Here is a 20030-nt window from a genome sequence, read left to right as displayed (position 1 = left end):
ATAACAAACTACATTGGCATAACTTGCTCCGACACTACTTGCTCCGCCATTACTCGTTCCGACACCATTTTTTCCTTTCGTTCTATTAACCCCTGGTCCGTAGACCTCACACTTCGCCGCGCTATGACCATTTCTTTTACACTTGTTGCAAAATTTGGTGCAGAACCCCGAGTGATTCTTTTCACACCTTTGGCATAGCTGCTTCTGATTGTTGTTGTTGTTGCGGTTATTATTGTTGTTGGGATGATTGTTGTAGTTGCTGTTGTTATTGTTGTTGTTGGGCCGTTTGTTGTAGTTGCGATTGATGTTGCGATTGTTGGGATAATTGCTGCGATTATTGTTGTAATTGCTGTTGTTGTTGTATTGGTGATTCTTATCACCGTTTTCCTCCCACTTTCTTTTGACTTGCTTCACATTGGCCTCTTCAGCAGTCTGTTCTTTAATTCTTTCTTCAATCTGGTTCACTAGTTTGTGAGCCATTCTACATGCCTGTTGTATGGAGGCGGGCTCGTGTGAACTTATATCTTCTTGGATTCTTTCCGGTAATCCTTTCACAAACGCGTCGATCTTCTCTTCCTCATCTTCGAATGCTCCCGGACACAATAGGCACAATTCTGTGAATCGTCTTTCGTACGTGGTAATATCAAATCCTTAGGTTCGTAACCCTCTAAGTTCTGTCTTGAGCTTATTGACCTCGGTTCTGGGACGGTACTTCTCGTTCATCAAGTGCTTGAATGCTGACCACGGTAGTGCGTACGCATCGCCTTGTCCCACTTGCTCTAGATAGGTATTCCACCATGTTAACGCAGAACCTGTGAAGGTATGCGTAGCGTACTTCACTTTGTCCTCTTCAGTACACTTACTTATGGCAAACACCGATTCGACCTTCTCGGTCCACCGTTTCAATCCGATCGGTCCTTCGGTTCCATCAAATTCCAAAGGTTTACAGGCAGTGAATTCTTTGTAGGTGCATCCTACACGATTTCCTGTACTGCTAGATCCAAGGTTATTGTTGGTATGTAGCGCAGCCTGTACTGCGGCTATGTTTGAAGCTAGAAAAGTACGAAATTCCTCTTCATTCATATTCACGGTGTGTCGAGTAGTCGGTGCCATTTCCTTCAAAATAGTTAAATGGAACAAGTTAATCATACAGAATATTAAGAGTAGTTAATAGTATTTCGTAGCATAATATGAACTCATTTATAAAAGCTTTTTCTTCATATTAGCGTTTTATAAGTTTAAATTCGGGTAGTACCTACCCGTTAAGTTCATACTTAGTAGCTAATATACAATTCAACTACTACAATTCTATATGAAAAACTGATTATAATAATATTTCGCGTTCAAACTTTTACACAATATTTTACAAACTTACAATACTGCTTATTTTACATATAGCATGAAATATAGCACACAATAAATTTGATACAAGATGGTTGTGAAGATAATTCTAGCTAGTACACAAGTCGTTCAGCAAAGGCAATAAAGACACGTAATTCATACGTCCAGAAACAAGTCATGCATTCTGGTTTTACTAGGACTACTTCCCATCCTTGGTCTTGTGGAACATAACCGTTATGGCCGTTGATAAGACAGCGTGTTGTAACGTCGTCAAAGGGACGAGGGTTACGTAATGTCCAACAGTCCCGTAACAATCTAAAAACCTCATTTCTTACCCCAATTACCGACTCCGTCACTTGTGGGAACGTTTTGTTTAATAGTTGTAGCCCGATGTTCTTGTTCTCACTTTGGTGAGAAGCGAACATTACTAATCCGTAAGCATAACATGCTTCTTTATGTTGCATGTTAGCCGCTTTTTCTAAATCACGAAGTCCAATATTCGGATATATTGAGTCAAAATAATTTCTTAACCCGTTGCGTAAAATAGCATTTGGGTTCCCCGCAATATATGCGTCAAAGTAAACACATCGTAACTTATGGGTTTCCCAATGTGATATCCCCCATCTTTCAAACGAAAGTCTCTTATAAACCAAGACATTCTTGGAACGTTCTTCGAATGTCTTACAAACTGATCTCGCCTTAAATAGTTGTGCCGAAGAATTCTGGCCGACTCTAGACAAGATTTCATCAATCATGTCTCCGGGTAGGTCTCTTAAAATATTGGGTTGTCTATCCATTTTGTGTTTTTAAACTGTAAATAGACAAGAGTTAGATTCATAAAAAAAAATACTTATTAATACAAGCAATTTTTACATATATCATAAAGCATAAGAACACTATATTCCATATATTACACCACACGAATACAACTATCTTATTCCGACTCGCTCGTTTCTTCTTCTTCGGTTTTGGTTCGTTTTGCCAAGTTTCTAGGGATATATGATGTTCCCCTAATACGAGCCGTCGTTGTCCACATTGGTTTAGAAAAACCTGGTGGTTTAGAGGTTCCCGGGTCATTGTTACAACTTAAGGACTTCGGGGGTTGACGATACATATAAAGTTCATCGGGGTTGGAATTAGATTTCTCTATTTTTGTGCCCTTTCCCTTATTATTTTCTTTTGCCTTTTTAAATTCAGTTGGGGTAATTTCTATAACATCATCGGAATTCTCGTCGAAATCCGATTCATCGGAGAATTGGTAATCCTCCCAATATTTTGCTTCCTTGGCGGAAACACCATTGACCATAATTAACTTTGGTCGGTTGGTTGAGGATTTTCTTTTACTTAACCGTTTTATTATTTCCCCCACCGGTTCTATTTCTTCATCCGGTTCCGATTCTTCTTCCGGTTCCGATTCTTCTTCCGGTTCCGACTCTTCTTCCGGTTCCTCTTCGGGAACTTGTGAATCAGTCCACAAATCATTCCAATTTACATTTGACTCTTCATTATTATTAGGTGAGTCAATGGGACTTGTTCTAGAGGTAGACATCTATCACATAATATCAAACACGTTAAGAGATTAATATATCACATAATATTCATATGTTAAAAATATATAGTTTCCAACAAAAATGTTAAGCAATCATTTTTAAAGAAAACACGGTCGAAGTCCAGACTCACTAATGCAACCTAACAAACTCGATAAGACACACTAATGCAAATTTCCTGGTTCTCTAAGACCAACGCTCGGATACCAACTGAAATGTCCCGTTCTTATTGATTAAAAACGTTCCATATTAATTGATTTCGTTGCGAGGTTTTGACCTCTATATGAGACGTTTTTCAAAGACTGCATTCATTTTAAAACAAACCATAACCTTTATTTCATCAATAAAGGTTTAAAAAGCTTTACGTAGATTATCAAATAATGATAATCTAAAATATCCTGTTTACACACGACCATTACATAATGGTTTACAATACAAATATGTTACAACAAAATAAGTTTCTTGAATGCAGTTTTTACACAATATCATACAAGCATGGACTCCAAATCTCGTCCTTATTTAAGTATGCGACAGCGGAAGCTCTTAATAATCACCTGAGAATAAACATACTTAAAACGTCAACAAAAATGTTGGTGAGTTATAGGTTTAACCTATATATATCAAATCATAATAATAGACCACAAGATTTCATATTTCAATACACATCCCATACATAGAGATAAAAATCATTCATATGGTGAACACCTGGTAACCGACATTAACAAGATGCATATATAAGAATATCCCCATCATTCCGGGACACCCTTCGGATATGATATAAATTTCGAAGTACTAAAGCATCCGGTACTTTGGATGGGGTTTGTTAGGCCCAATAGATCTATCTTTAGGATTCGCGTCAATTAGGGTGTCTGTTCCCTAATTCTTAGATTACCAGACTTAATAAAAAGGGGCATATTCGATTTCGATAATTCAACCATAGAATGTAGTTTCACGTACTTGTGTCTATTTTGTAAATCATTTATAAAACCTGCATGTATTCTCATCCCAAAAATATTAGATTTTAAAAGTGGGACTATAACTCACTTTCACAGATTTTTACTTCGTCGGGAAGTAAGACTTGGCCACTGGTTGATTCACGAACCTATAACAATATATACATATATATCAAAGTATGTTCAAAATATATTTACAACACTTTTAATATATTTTGATGTTTTAAGTTTATTAAGTCAGCTGTCCTCGTTAGTAACCTACAACTAGTTGTCCACAGTTAGATGTACAGAAATAAATCGATAAATATTATCTTGAATCAATCCACGACCCAGTGTATACGTATCTCAGTATTGATCACAACTCAAACTATATATATTTTGGAATCAACCTCAACCCTGTATAGCTAACTCCAACATTCACATATAGAGTGTCTATGGTTGTTCCGAAATATATATAGATGTGTCGACATGATAGGTCAAAACATTGTATACGTGTCTATGGTATCTCAAGATTACATAATATATAATACAAGTTGATTAAGTTATGGTTGGAATAGATTTGTTACCAATTTTCACGTAGCTAAAATGAGAAAAATTATCCAATCTTGTTTTACCCATAACTTCTTCATTTTAAATCCGTTTTGAGTGAATCAAATTGCTATGGTTTCATATTGAACTCTATTTTATGAATCTAAACAAAAAAAGTATAGGTTTCTAGTCGGAAAAATAAGTTACAAGTCGTTTTTGTAAAGGTAGTCATTTCAGTCGAAAGAACGACGTCTAGATGACCATTTTAGAAAACATACTTCCACTTTGAGTTTAACCATAATTTTTGGATATAGTTTCATGTTCATAATAAAAATCATTTTCTCATAATAACAACTTTTAAATCAAAGTTTATCATAGTTTTTAATTAACTAACCCAAAACAGCCCGCGGTGTTACTACGACGGCGTAAATCCGATTTTACGGTGTTTTTCGTGTTTCCAGGTTTTAAATTATTAAGTTAGCATATCATATAGATATAGAACATGTGTTTAGTTGATTTTAAAAGTCAAGTTAGAAGGATTAACTTTTGTTTGCGAACAAGTTTAGAATTAACTAAACTATGTTCTAGTGATTACAAGTTTAAACCTTCGAATAAGAGAGCTTTATATGTATGAATCGAATGATGTTATGAACATCATTACTACCTTAAGTTCCTTGGATAAACCTACTGGAAAAGAGAAAAATTGATCTAGCTTCAACGGATCCTTGGATGGCTCGAAGTTCTTGAAGCAGAATCATGACACGAAAACAAGTTCAAGTAAGATCATCACTTGAAATAAGATTGTTATAGTTATAGAAATTGAACCAAAGTTTGAATATGATTATTACCTTGTATTAGTATGATAACCTACTGTAAGAAACAAAGATTTCTTGAGGTTGGATGATCACCTTACAAGATTGGAAGTGAGCTAGCAAACTTGAAAGTATTCTTGATTTTATGAAACTAGAACTTTTGGAATTTATGAAGAACACTTAGAACTTGAAGATAGAACTTGAGAGAGATCAATTAGATGAAGAAAATTGAAGAATCAAAGTGTTTGTAGGTGTTTTTGGTCGTTGGTGTATGGATTAGATATAAAGGATATGTAATTTTGTTTTCATGTAAATAAGTCATGAATGATTACTCATATTTTTGTAATTTTATGAGATATTTCATGCTAGTTGCCAAATAATGGTTCCCACATGTGTTAGGTGACTCACATGGGCTGCTAAGAGCTGATCATTGGAGTGTATATACCAATAGTACATACATCTAAAAGCTGTGTATTGTACGAGTACGAATACGGGTGCATACGAGTAGAATTGTTGATGAAACTGAACGAGGATGTAATTGTAAGCATTTTTGTTAAGTAGAAGTATTTTGATAAGTGTCTTGAAGTCTTTCAAAAGTGTATGAATACATATTAAAACACTACATGTATATACATTTTAACTGAGTCGTTAAGTCATCGTTAGTCGTTACATGTAAATGTTGTTTTGAAACCTTTAGGTTAACGATCTTGTTAAATGTTGTTAACCCAATGTTTATAATATCAAAAGAGATTTTAAATTATTATATTATCATGATATTATGATGTACGAATATCTCTTAATATGATATATATACATTAAATGTCGTTACAACGATAATCGTTACATATATGTCTCGTTTCAAAATCATTAAGTTAGTAGTCTTGTTTTTACATATGTAGTTCATTGTTAATATAATTAATGATATGTTTACTTATCATAATATCATGTTAACTATATATATAACCATATATATGTCATCATATAGTTTTTACAAGTTTTAACGTTCGTGAATCACCGGTCAACTTGGGTGGTCAATTGTCTATATGAAACCTATTTCAATTAATCAAGTCTTAACAAGTTTGATTGCTTAACATGTTAGAAACATTTAATCATGTAAATATCAATCTCAATTAATATATATAAACTTGGAAAAGTTCGGGTCACTACAATACATACTACTAGTCAGATTCGTGATATCCCCTTCTGATGGAGGTGGGGTAACAACCGGAGTTGTCACCGGCGAAGTTTCTTTCGAAGCATCCGCCTCCATGACTTTGGTCTTATGGGACTCTGACAGAGTAGTAGAACTACCCGTCTGTTTAGTTCTCACAGAGATATTGCTATCCCCGACTCCTGAAATCATTGATATACCATGAGGTGGCACATCTCTTTCAGTTAAAGACTCTTCCTCCAGACCCTGAGATTCAGAATCCGGAAGAGAAGTGGTTTGAACCAATGGATCACTTTCATGAACCAAGGGAACAGTCTGCTGGAAGTCTGATAAATATCCCGAAGGATTGTCATGTTGACTCGTTTCCATGGGACGCGGAAGATCTTCCTCATCAAGATAAGCCGGACCTCGAGACCCTGTTGTATGTTGAGGTACAGGAGGATTTCCAGCCGATACGCAGGGTGCCTTTTCAAGATTTTTCAACTCCCCTTCGGCCGTTCTGGACTTCAATGATTGAGTGTCCTTAATCGATTGAGTCAACGCAGACTTTACTGCAGAGGAAGACTTTACTTCCTTAGATGCCGAAGCATCTTGCTTTGTAGGATTTATTCTTAAGTCCTGTTTAGATTGGATGGGCTTAGTGGTCTTTTTACCATCCATGCATTTAGATCTCTTGCCTACCGAAGCTTGCGCTTCATTTAGTGTAGGGCTTACTGTTATTCTTGGATGTGATACGGAGATGGGTGAAGGTGACCTAATTGGCTCTAGGTCTTGGTCTGTATCACCAATGGTTGGAGTAACTGTTTGGCGGACGATGGGTGTCGAAGTCCTACATCTAGTTACTCGTTGGGTTGGCGGAGTCTGAATCATCTCATCAGGCATGTATCGAGTTCTCTTAGGAGAATGTTCAGGATATGATTCAGATGCTATTGCTGAAGTGTCACTGCTTACTTCGGGTGTTGTGGAAAGGGTTGGTTCAATCCTAGTTGAACTAGGTTCCCTGATCCTCACGGGTTGAGCTTGGTGTGCTACCCTAGATCGTTTGAGGTTCACCCTAAGTGGAGGATTAGCTGGCCCGGGTGGTTGAACTACAGGTTCCTCTACAACCTTTAGGGCTGGAACCACGGCAGGTTCAACTTGTTCTTGTTGTACCGGGTTCGGAAAAGGTATTCCTACAACCTGAAAATAAGAACGCATACGAGCGTCTTGGGGTTCAGCTAGCCTCACTATCCAATTTGGAATTGGCGCAGTGAATTGATTATCAGACACCATAGGGGTGTTCATCTTCAGCTCTCCAAACCTTTTCATCTGTAATCCATGTGTACCTGGTACAAATATATTTGCATTTCTGCAAGCATTTATAGCATCATGGATAAAGATACAGAAAAACCTTTCGCAAGGGATGTATGAACCCCTTGGCTTTTCAACCTGTGCCTGAACCAAATCCCATATAAATTATGCATAATCAGGATTCTCTACTCTTGTGAATGAGTAGAAAAGTTTGAGCATCGGCACAGTTAAGCTATCAGATCCACTTCTTGTCATCAACAAGCATCTGTTGATGATTGAGAATATCACATACCACCTGGAGTGCAGATACTTCTTTTGAAACTTAGCAGGTGGAACATTAGTTGCTCCAACATATCCAAGAGAAAAGATTGAAGACATCATCTGCTGTGTGGCAGGAAAAGCAGGAGCATTCTGTACAAGAGGAAGTCTGAATATCCTCCTGAAGTCTGCTTTTGTGATACTCCTGAATCCTTGTACTCCCCTCAGCCTAAATTCAAATCTGGCTGGTTCACCCTGTGGATTAGTAGCATTTGGTTGTGTGGCCTCCACAAATCTGATTGATCTGTTAAGAATATCCAAGTCTGTTCCTGGCACACTAACTGTGGAGCTCAGAGCAGGCCATAAAGTATGCCTCTCTAGAATTGCAGTCCAATAATTGCAGGGAATATTGGTTTCAGAATTGATAAAGTGATTATTCGCCATTTAGCTGTATACATAAGAAATAGAAGACCACAAAATGTTATCATAAAGCACATTTCTCTATTCTTATTTTCTTTGAAATCCTTTTTATATTTTTCAAATTTTATAATTTTTATGACTTTTCTAAGATATAAAAATCATTTATTCCAAATATGAACAAATAATTGACAACCATGAAATTCATATGATATTCATCTTAGTACAAAATCATCATGCAAAGTCAATTATATAACACAAGGAATCAGAACAACACTTAGTCAATTTTCAGCACAATTCAAGCAGATTCGATATTTATGAAAACTTTAGATTCTGTAACCAAATAAACTTGAGTTTTCATATTAGAAAGATATAGAATAAACATGTTAAGTGTTTGAAGATAAAAATCAGAAAATTTCAAGGTACCAAATTTCAAACTCGGTATCAAGAAAGAAAACCAGATTCGGTATCTTCAACAATTAATAGAAAGTCACTCAAACATGCATATTCTATCACATATCATGTAATTTCACAACCATGATCAATTAACCATTCAATTACAAGCATATTAACATGTTAATTGTATGAACAAACTCGGTATCAGGATAAGAACACATTCGGTAGATACAGAATTCATCAAATAAGCAATTAAACATGTAATCAGGCTCGGTCAAATGATAGATCAGTCAATTTAACTCAGATTAGACAAGATTTCATGTTGATTTTCCAAATCAATTGAGTTTAATCAAAGATTAATTGAAATTGACTCAGACTCGATATAATCAACAAAATTTCAAAAATTAAAGGTCATAATCCAGTTATTTTTGATCTTTTCTGGATGATAAAAACTTAATTATCTCAGATCTACAATTATATATCTTAAACATTGATTAAAATGAACAATTACCAAGAATTTAAAGAAACAGAATGACGAACTCGGTAGAATTAGGCAGATTCGGTATAATCAACAGACTCGGTAGGTAATTAATAACGGTAAGAGAGTAATGTTTGAATTTGACTCTCCTTTTATAGATACTGAAGGTAAAATACCGAATGGGCTTTACAGAATGGGCCTAATATACTGAATACAGTCCAATTTTTCAAAACTTTAACAATTTAACTCCAAATCTTGACAAATTGATTTTTTTCTCTTGAAATCCATTTCAATCTTTTCATGAAAAACAATTTTGAGATAATTTTTGAAAACTTTGAACTTACCGAATCTGTACTGTTGGTTGTCAGACTCGGTAAAATGCTAAAAATAGCATTTATTCAGTAAAATTTAAATATTTTTTTTTATCTTTTCCAATTTTTATGAATTTTTCAAAATAAGATTTGTACTTAAAAGAACTTTGAATTTTATACAAAGTACAAATCTTCAGTAATACCAATTGTTGACACGGGTTACATACTGAGATGTATACAAGCTATAGTGAATTATTTCAGATAAAAACAAAGAAATTTTGAATTCACTTTTGAAAAACAATATTTTTTAATAATTTTCTCATTTTCTCCCTTTTTCTCCCCCTCAAAATGTGATATACAAGAAAGTAAATCAGCATTTTGATTATGTTCCCAAGAAAATGAATTAACTCCCCCTTGAAATAGGATATCAATGAGTTACCTCCCCCTTGCGTTACCATTGAATAAATATATCTAGGAAGTTATCATTAATCTAAAGGCAGTCCCTTAAAGAAAAATTATCTAAAGCACTGAAACTTAGTTGCTCCCCCTAGAAAGTATCTACTCCCCCTAAACACAAGATCCCAAAAATAAGTCCCAACAGATCTAAGGAATATCAAGCACTATACTCTACCATGCCAATCTCTTTGATCAAGAATTTTAGCCTAAGTTCATCTAAAGGTTTAGTGAACATGTTAGCTAATTGCACTTTAGTAGGCACAAAGTATAACTCTACATCCCCTTTCTCTACATGGTCCTTAATGAAATGATAACGAATATCTATGTGTTTAGTTTTAGAATGCTGAACCGGGTTGCTTGTTATTGCAATAGCACTTTGTGAATCACAATAGATCGGGGTCTTAGAAATCTTAAAGTCATAGTCCAAGAGTTGAGTTTGTATCCACAAAACTTGTGAACAACAGTGAGCTGCAGTAATGTACTCAGACTCAGCTATTGATAAAGACACACAGTTCTGCTTATTGGATGACCAACCAACTAGCCTATTCCCCAAAATCTGAATTGATCCAGATGTGCTCTTTCTATCAACATGGCAACCACCATGATCCGCATCAGTATAAGCAGTGAGATTGAAATCGGATTCATGAGGATACCAGATCCCAAGGTTAGGTGTACCTTTAAGGTATTAAAAAATCCTAACAACCGCTTTGGAGTGAGATTTTTTAGGGTTGGACTGAAAGCGGGCACAGACAGTTACGGCAAGTGTAATGTCTGGTCGACTTGCAGTCAGATACATTAAAGAACCAACCATGCTTTGATAAAGCGTAATATCAAAGGGTTCCCCATTAGTATCAGCATCCAGTAAAGTCCTCATTGGGGTTGTCATTGGTTTTAAAGCAGTCATTTTAAAACGTTTTAGCATATCATTGATATACTTTGTTTGACTGATAAAAATCTCATTTGGTAATTGTTTTACTTGTAACCCCAAGAAGAAAGTTAACTGGTCAAGCATGCTCATTTCGAATTTGCTGGCCATAAGGTCACCAAATTCTTTGCATAAGGCCGGGGACGTGGAACCAAAAATAATATCATCAACGTAAATTTGAACCAAGAGAATGTGACCGTGGTTTTTACGGATGAATATCGTTGTATCAATCGTTCCACAAGAGAAGTCATTGTCCAGCAAATATTTTGTTAAGGTCTCGTACCATGCACGCGGTGCTTGCTTCAGACCGTATAAAGCTTTCTCCAAGTAGTAAACGTGGTTTGGATGAATGGGATCGACAAAGCCTTCTGGTTGATCAACATAGACTTCCTCTTGAAGATAACCATTCAGAAAAGTAGTTTTGACATCCATTTGAAACACCGTGAACTTCATATGAGAAGCAAATGCAAGGAAAAGAAAAATTGCCTCAATCCTAGCAACCGAAGCAAACGTTTCGTCATAATCAATGCCCTCTTGTTGTCGATATCCTTTGGCCACAAGACGTGCCTTATTTCGAACCACAATTCCATCAGAATCCTTCTTGTTCTTGAAAATCCACTTAACCCCTATTGGTCGTTGACCCGTTGGTCTTGGAACTAATCGCCATACTTTCAATCGTTCAAATTGATTGATCTCGTCTTGCATTGCAACTACCCAGTATGGATCTAGTAAAGCTTGAGCAACCGTTGTTGGTTCAATCTTACTAAGAAAGGCTGTGAATAGACACATATTCTGAGTAGCCCTTCGAGTTGAAACTGGAGCAGATGCGTCACCAATAATAAGATCTATTGGATGACTTTTAGTCCATCGGGTGTGGGGAAGAGGTTGAACATCAATTGTATCCATTAGAACATCAACCGTTGTTGATGTTGAGCCTTGATCTGCTTGATCTGATGTAACATTATCTAATGGATTCAATAGAGTATCTGGAGAAACAGCTGGAGTTGTATCAAATGATGAATCTTGATCTTGTTCAAGATTATAAGTAACATGAGGTTGGAGGGAGGATGAAGAAGCAACAGGTGAATCAGTTGGTGTTGAATCTTCATCAAAAAGACTTTGAAGAGTCTCCACAGTAGTTGACTGTGATGGTGTAACCGGTACGGCTTGAACATTTAAATCCCGTTGAGGAGTATAAAGACTATCAAACAAGATATCCAGTTCCTCTGATGTAACCGTAGGAACACCCTTCTTCGAGAAAATTGAGTTTTGCGCGGAAGAAGTAGTAGCCAGGTTAGGATCGGGTTTTAAACTGAGTTGTTCAAAAGCCATTCCCGAAAATTCATCGAACTTGACGTTAATGCTCTCTTAAATCATCTTTGTCCGCTTATGATAAACATGATAAGCAACTTTGTTTGAGGAATAACCAAGAAATATGGCCTGATCGCCATGAGGATCAAACTTTCCGAGGCTGTCAAAATCGTTAAGCACATAGCATATACAACCAAAAACACGGAAATATTTGACATTCGGGCGTCTACCATATAATAACTCATATGGAGTTTTATCAAAACGTTTGTTTACAATACAATGATTTTAGGTATAGCATGCAGTTGAAATGGCCTCCCCCCACATTTTTGGAGGTAATTTGGAGTAGGCAAGTATCGTTCGTGCTGCTTCGCACAACGTACGATTATGTCGTTCGACTACTCCATTTTGTTGGGGGGTCCGAGCAGCAGAGAACTGATGTTCAATGCCTTGGTCTTTCAAATAACTATTAAGCGGGTCATTCTTAAATTCCGTCCCATTATCAGTTCTGATGCTCTTAACATGTTTGTTAAAAGAGCGTTGAATCTTTTTAATGAACTCAATGATAATGGCGGGGGTTTCTGACTTAGTTCGCAAAAGAAAAATCCATGTAAACCGAGTATAGTCATCAACAATGACAAGCACATGTTTCTTGCCACCGAGGCTAGAAATATGCATGGGTCCACATAAGTCCATATGCAATAATTGCAAAGACGAAGAAGTACTGGGGTTTTGCTTAAGCGGATGATTGGTCCATTTCAGCTTACCCATCGCACATGATGGACCCACATGATGCTTATCATATTGAAAGGTTGGAATACCATCAACTAAATCTTTAGAGACTAGTCGATTGATACCCTTGTAATTCAGGTGTGACATCCGATGATGCCATAACCATGAATTTTTTTTGGTAGAACGAGTGGCCAAACACATGGTTGCATGTGATGGTGCATCATTGAGGTCAATAGTATATAGTGAAGCACAACGTTTACCAACAAGAAGATCATTCCCTTCTGTGGATTGCACCGAGCATTGTCGACGTTCAAACAAAACTTTGAGATCTCCATCGCAGAATTGGCTCACACTAAATAAACTGCACCCCAAACCCTCAACATATGAAACCCGTTTGATTGTTATGCCATTTTGCACAAAAATCTCCGTAACCCGTTATTGCTGCAATCTCATCGTTTCCGAATGTAACCGTTCCTAGGAATTTGTCAATGAAGTTGACAAGCAAGGATTTATCGCCCGTCATGTGTCGAGAACAACTGGAATTGATATACCAAACACAGACGTCGAAACCCTGTAAATGTGAATTTCCTAGAGTTTAGGTACCCAATGTTTTTTGGGTCCTTTTCGGTTAGTACCAGCAATAAACTTTGGATTAACAACAAACTTTGGATCAATGATGAAATAATCACGTAAAGCATCATGCAGTTTAGACAATAAAGCATCATTTAAAACCACATTACATGAAGCATCATACGCAATATCAATCTTTACATCGTTATCAGAAGTCTTAACACACAATTTATTCCAAGTAGATGTTTTGTTCACAGACGAAAATTGAAAAACATGAGATGATTTCCTAGGCCGACTAGCAGATTGCTTTGGTTTGGTTGCTACTTTCTTAGTCGTGGACTTAGGAACCCATACAGATTTGTAATTCAAGTTTGGATTATGACCTGTGACACGAAAAACACCTTTGTTAGTTAGACGTCCAAACTTTTCAGTTGACACATGAGATGACTGATTTTGTAGAATTTCCAATTTGATTGTACGTTCTTTTGCATCATACTCACTTAATTCAGGTTTAGAACTTGTGTGTGTTGTGGACTTAACTGATTTCTTTAAAAGACTCGCTTTTGAAGTTTTTGTCATAGGAATCATAGGAATCTTTTCAGTTAACACAGAACCATTTGGAGAATGAACCTTTTTAACAATATACTGAGTTGTAGAAACAACTTTCGAACCATGATTGCCAAATTGAGAATGTAGAGGATTTTTAAGAATAGTAATGGGTTTTACATCCTTAGATGTTGTTCCCTTCCCCTTCTTAGTAATCCCACCAGTACATTCAAGCACATTGGTTGCAACATTAGACATTTGCTTAAGTATGTTAGCCTGTTTCAGTTGAATTATCTTTTGTTTTAAGCTTTTAATCTCAAGACATAATTCTTCAGCAGAAACTATCACTTCACCCTCCTTAAAAGCATAAGTACATTCTTTCTTAGGCAGTGAAGACAATTTATCACACAAAGCAAGCATTTGTTCTAATGATTGGCACTTAAGTTGCAAGTCAATATTCTCCTGTTCAAGTTGAGCTACTATACAATTCAAATCACTTACAGCAGGCAAATGCAAGTAATAATCATGCAAAGGATCAAGTTGACTTTCAAAATCTATCAAAGGTTCAATGTTCGGTTCATTCTGAGGTTCTACTTTTTCATCTAAAGAATTTTGACCTAGAGAATCTGTCTCAAAGAAGACAGTTAGTTCATGTGCTAGGTCTTCACGAAAAACATCATCTGGACATGCAGGTAAAGTTGGTAGAATTGGTTTCACATCAAAAATTGGTTCATCAAACACCTCATCTATCGCAGTAATGCTAGAACTAAGTTTGTTAAACACTTCATTCTCAAGCATTAAAATGTATTTCTCTAGCATGAGTGTTGGGATATAAACCAGTCTACGCTTAGGCACATAATCTTCACGTTGCATGTTCTTTTCAGTTTCAACAAGATTTTTCAAGAAGTGAGGATTCGATTTACCTATCTTAGCATTGATTTTTTCATACATTAAGCTAATTTGATGGTATTTCCTAGATTTACGATTCACAATAATATCATCAAAATCAGCATCAGAAGCATGTACAAAATGCGATGGTAAACAGGCTTGAAAATAATTAGAATGATATAATCCTGGAATCTTTTTAGAAGAATCTTCCAAAATTTTCGGATCTTCATAACCCAACCCCCACTTTTCACCATGAATCGTTTTTGGTCTATTCATGAAAATCGTTTGTTTTGAAAGTTCCATATCCATGATAGCTTTGGATTGCTCTGTTCGATAGAGTTTTTCCTCATATCGAGCAAGTTGTGCTTTCATTTGAAAAGATTCTTTTGACAATAAATAAATTTCAGTGTTCTTTTCAATTATGGTGTTTTCCAATTGAACGATTTTCTTGTTTAGTTTTGAAAGTGTGGGTTCATGTTGGTTTTTCAAATCAGAAAGATTTTTTTCTAAAAATTGAACTTTTTCTGCAAGTCGTTCCGATTTTAAACGATAATTAGTTCTTTCAACTTTAATCGGATGAATTGTCTTTTTCAGATCTTCCAACTCAGTTTTCGTAGAGTTGAGTTGGAGAGTCAATCGTTGCACATCCATTTGCAATTTGGATGAGGAAGGTCTGGTCTCATTCATTTTGATTTTATCTTTTAAAACCATGTTTTCAGATTTTAAGCCTTTGACTTCTTTTGACATTGAGACCAGATTCTTCATCAAGTCATTTTGCATTTTTATAAAATCAGGTGAGAATTCAGTTGATTGTACCTCATCATCATCGGATGTTGAGTCAGAATTCTCCATTGCTTCCTTAGCTTTGATGTGCTTTGTCACCTTGCAAACATTTGCATGTTCCACCTCTGAATCGTCAGTCCAGTTAAACCAAGTATCATCAACCGGTTTTAGCTCTCCCCCAGTTTCCACAATCTTAGCCATCAACATTTTCTTCTTGTAGTAAGCTGCGTCCTTCTTCTTAGGCATCTTGCATTCACGAGAGTAATGACCAGCTTTGCCACAATTGAAACAAATTGAATCTTCCTTCTTGGAATCATCAGCACGTTGTTGTTTAGATAGATAAGCTTTCTTGTAGTACGAAGAAGATGACGAGTTTTTGCGTTGATTGCTTGATTTGCCTTTAAACTTGTGTTTGTTCAGGGCTTTTGTGAACATGGCTGCCATCTTGACTAATTCAAGGTGAGAATCATCAACATCAGAAAGATTCAAATCTTCTGAATCAGTTGATTCTTCTACAAGCACTTTCTTGGACAAGCTTTTGGAAGACGTCAACTATTTGCTCTTCTTTTTGGCAATTAGGGCAAGTGGATCGCCCGGAGAAGACTCTTTCCTTCCTTCTTGAAGTTTAGACACTTCAGGTTGGTAATACATAAGAACTCCAACAAGCTCATGAATAGTCAACTTGTCAATCTCTTTAGTAGATCGAACAATGGTTCCATAAGGAAGCCAATCAGCATTGAGCTTTTTGAGAAACTTCATGTTGACTTCAGCATTTACTTTTATGATCTTGCACCTTTTCAACTCATTGAGAACACCATTGAAACGACGATAGGTATCCTTTAGTGGTTCATCAGTTTCCTGCTTGAAATCTTCATAGAATCCCAAAGCCTTATTCAATTTAGTAACATCTGACATGTCATAACCTTCTTGCTGTCGTTTGATCTCATCCCATATATCTTTTGATGTTGTGTTGCTATCAACATTTTCAAACAATTCATACGGGATAGCTTGCATAACAATATTCTTTGCCTCTATGTCACCCTGAGCTCTCTCACGCTTATCACCAGAAAGTTCATAGACTGGAATTGGCATACCAGTATCCGGATGATAATCAACAACTGGACCATCTCTCAGAGAAGCCCAAATGTACTTTGCTTTCTCACCCTTATAGTCTATGTACTGAGTGATACGGTGAAGCCACTGAGTGTACTTGCCATTAAACAACACTGGAGGACGGGAATCTGATCCAATGATCAAAGTATCTTGAGTAGACATCTTGAAAATGAGGTAGATTCGGTAAAGATTCTGTATTACACAAATCTAAGATGAAAAATCACAATAATCTGATCAGAATGTCAGATTCTGTATCAGATTCGGTACTGTAGTAGATTCGGTAAAGATTCTGTATATCAGATTCTGTATAAGAAACTGATCAGAAATACAGGTGACATACCCAGATTCAGTATAGATTCGGTAATCACAAGAATTGTAGCCTGTAACCACTTAAAACAATGGATTAAGTGATACGGAAACTCAGATTCTGTATCTGACTCGGTAGTCAGATTCTGTATGAATTTGAAGTTCAAAATCAATTCAATCCTTTTGAATGAGATTCTGTAACCTTGCTGCACAAGGAAACAAGTTAGTATCACACAAAATATCAAAGATACCGAAAGTATAGGATACCGAATGTCAACTGTAGCAGTTGACAATACCGAGTCTAAGTTTAAAACTTAGAAATATGACAGAATCCTTTCTCAAACCACACCAATTAGCTGCGTATAATCAAACCGAATGTGATAGAATCACGATCACACCACAATCTGCAACACTTAAGATGAATTTAAGTAATGAAGCAGACTCGGTATGACAGTTACGATACTGAGTGTTGATCAAATCTTCAAAACTTGATGAATTGAAGAAATTGAACCGTCAGAAATATGATTTAACACCTCACGAACACAACTGAATCCTTAAATCTTCACAAAAATCCAGAATCAAGCTTGAATTAAGCAATACCGAGAGTTTTAGCCACAAACTCTAAAAATCAACTTGATTCTCCATAATTGAAGTTAAAAAGCTATAATGAAGATCGAAACTCTTTCTAAAAGACCTAATGCACCTTCGCTAAACTTATCACAAGAATCTGAACGTCAGATTATCAAATTCGATAATACCGAATGTGATTCAAAATACCGAGAGTATTCAGATTCTGTAATCTACAATCTCTGGATCGATATAGTGATGTAGAATCACTTCCTGGAAGCTCTGATACCAAATGATAGGTCAGATCATGTTGAGATTGAGAGAAATGATAAGATAAAGAGAGATTCGGTATGTAAGAATGAGACTCGGTATTAGAGAGAATCGGTAAAATTACATTCCACAGCTTCTAGAACTTGGTTACAATGCAATGGCTATCTAATTAGGACTACTTAGGTTCCTTATATAGCCCACTTCTAAGGAACCTTCATTTAAGCTTATTTCACATTAACACTATACAACTTCGGGGTCCTAACACAAACATGTAATCTAAGTGATTTAAAAATGCATTTAATATCGGTTTCATCAGACATGCACGAGTGACATCACTCGCACGCGTGAGACATGACTCGCACGAGTCAGTACGCGGTTGATGATCAACCGTGTGAACTTTTGAGCTCACTCATTCAATTTGATTTGGTTGCTCACTAGCTTGACAGAGCTGACACGTATGATTAGCTGCACGAATCATCACACGGTTAGCTTATAAAAGTACCTCAACCGTGTACCTTGTCTGAAACCATATTACTGCTCAGACTTGTCAACAGTGGCACGAGTGACTATATCACTCGCACAGTTGATAACTCAGCCGCACGTGTGACATTATCACTTGCACGTTTTAGCATGTTAATAAGTTTATGACACTTTGTTGCGAATGCTTTAATATTTTATGATATGTGGGTTGTATTTCTAACATTTCTATTAATGTTTCAGTTTGTTAAGATATCATCAATGGCTGATCAACAAGTCAATGTGCCAGTTGTTAATCCAGAAGTACAGGGGGAGCAACAATAAAATCCTCAAGTGTATCCTGTTAACCCACCTGCTCAACCAGAAATTATCCTAGAGAAGGGTGATCTGAACAATCAAGTTGCTCTATATGACACTACTCTCGAGAGAGGTGATCATTTTAAAGAGATTGTGGAATTTCTTAAGAGATCAAGAATTCATACTGCTATCTCTACCCAATGCACGACATACTACAGCCATCAGAGGGAATTCTGGATAAATGCTATACTTGATGTATCGGAAGATGAGACTAAGATAGTCAGTACCGTTCAAGGACATGAGATCATCATCTCCAAGACTGTGATAAGGAGGATTTTAAGGTTTAATGATGAGAATTGTGCTCACATGACAATCGATCGTGAGAGAATTCACGGATGCTTTAAAAGATGTGCTTATTCTGGTTATATTGCTGGCAAATCTGAACTGATGAAGACGCTTCTGCCTCCACAGTTTCGATATCTTGCTCATGTGATTATGCATTATTTAAGTGGACGCAAAGCTGGGTTTGATAAGCTGAACGAAAAAGTGCAGAGTATGTTTGTGGCACTTGTTCTAAGGGCTCCGTATGATTTTTCGGGATTCGTCTTCTATTACTTCAAAGCGAATCTTTTCAGTTCTACTAAGAGATATCTCATTTATGCCCGTTTTCTTCAAATGATTATTAATGACGCTGCACCTGATCTACCGAAGCTTCAAGAGGATATTATTCACCTTAAGCCAATGAATCCGATAACTTTCCGAAGAGTGGAGGAAAAAAGAAACGAGGGTTTGAAACCTGATTTTAACGGAAAGCTTGTATGCCATCTGATTAAGGAGAATTATTGATGTCCGGCTGGTAACGCGTAGAGAAACAATGATTCAGACTCTAACTACGAAGTTACAGATGAGGAAGGTGGAGATGATAATTAGAGAGCTACCGGTGAAGCTCAAGGAGGATGTAAGATTAATGATGAAGTTATTGAAGGTGATGATGATGCGACAGAGGAAGATGTTAGTTTGATTCAGGGGAAGAGGAAAGGGAAGGAAGCAATGACTTCAGAATAGCCCAAGAAGAAGGAGAAAAGAACGAAACATCATTTTGATTCATCTCAAAAGTCATCTCAGGGAGGTTCGAAACAACAAGCTCAGAGACAACCATCCGATTTCATGAAGGATGCAAGAGCCGCCGTTACCTCACCGAGACCTGCCACCACAGCACCTCAGGTCACGTCATTCGAATTCAAGACACAACAAAATCTACTGTTGTCTTTAATCACGAAAATAACCAAT

At 36.5% G+C, this 20030-nt stretch overlaps 1 protein-coding gene across 1 annotated transcript in view; it reads right to left on the bottom strand.

Moving 5' to 3' along the window:
- The window catches only part of LOC139864356 (uncharacterized), a 40799-nt gene extending 22201 nt beyond the window's left edge, over positions 1 to 18598 (bottom strand). The window contains exon 1 of the mRNA XM_071852935.1: positions 18542 to 18598. Coding sequence (XP_071709036.1) covers positions 18542 to 18598 — 57 coding nt within the window. The remainder of the gene's footprint in view (positions 1 to 18541) is intronic.
- Between the last annotated feature and the right edge of the window lie 1432 nt (positions 18599 to 20030).

Source organism: Rutidosis leptorrhynchoides, chromosome 8 (genome assembly GCF_046630445.1).
Source record: "Rutidosis leptorrhynchoides isolate AG116_Rl617_1_P2 chromosome 8, CSIRO_AGI_Rlap_v1, whole genome shotgun sequence".
Taxonomy (NCBI): domain Eukaryota; kingdom Viridiplantae; phylum Streptophyta; class Magnoliopsida; order Asterales; family Asteraceae; genus Rutidosis; species Rutidosis leptorrhynchoides.
This window is presented reverse-complemented; position numbering and strand designations above follow the sequence as displayed.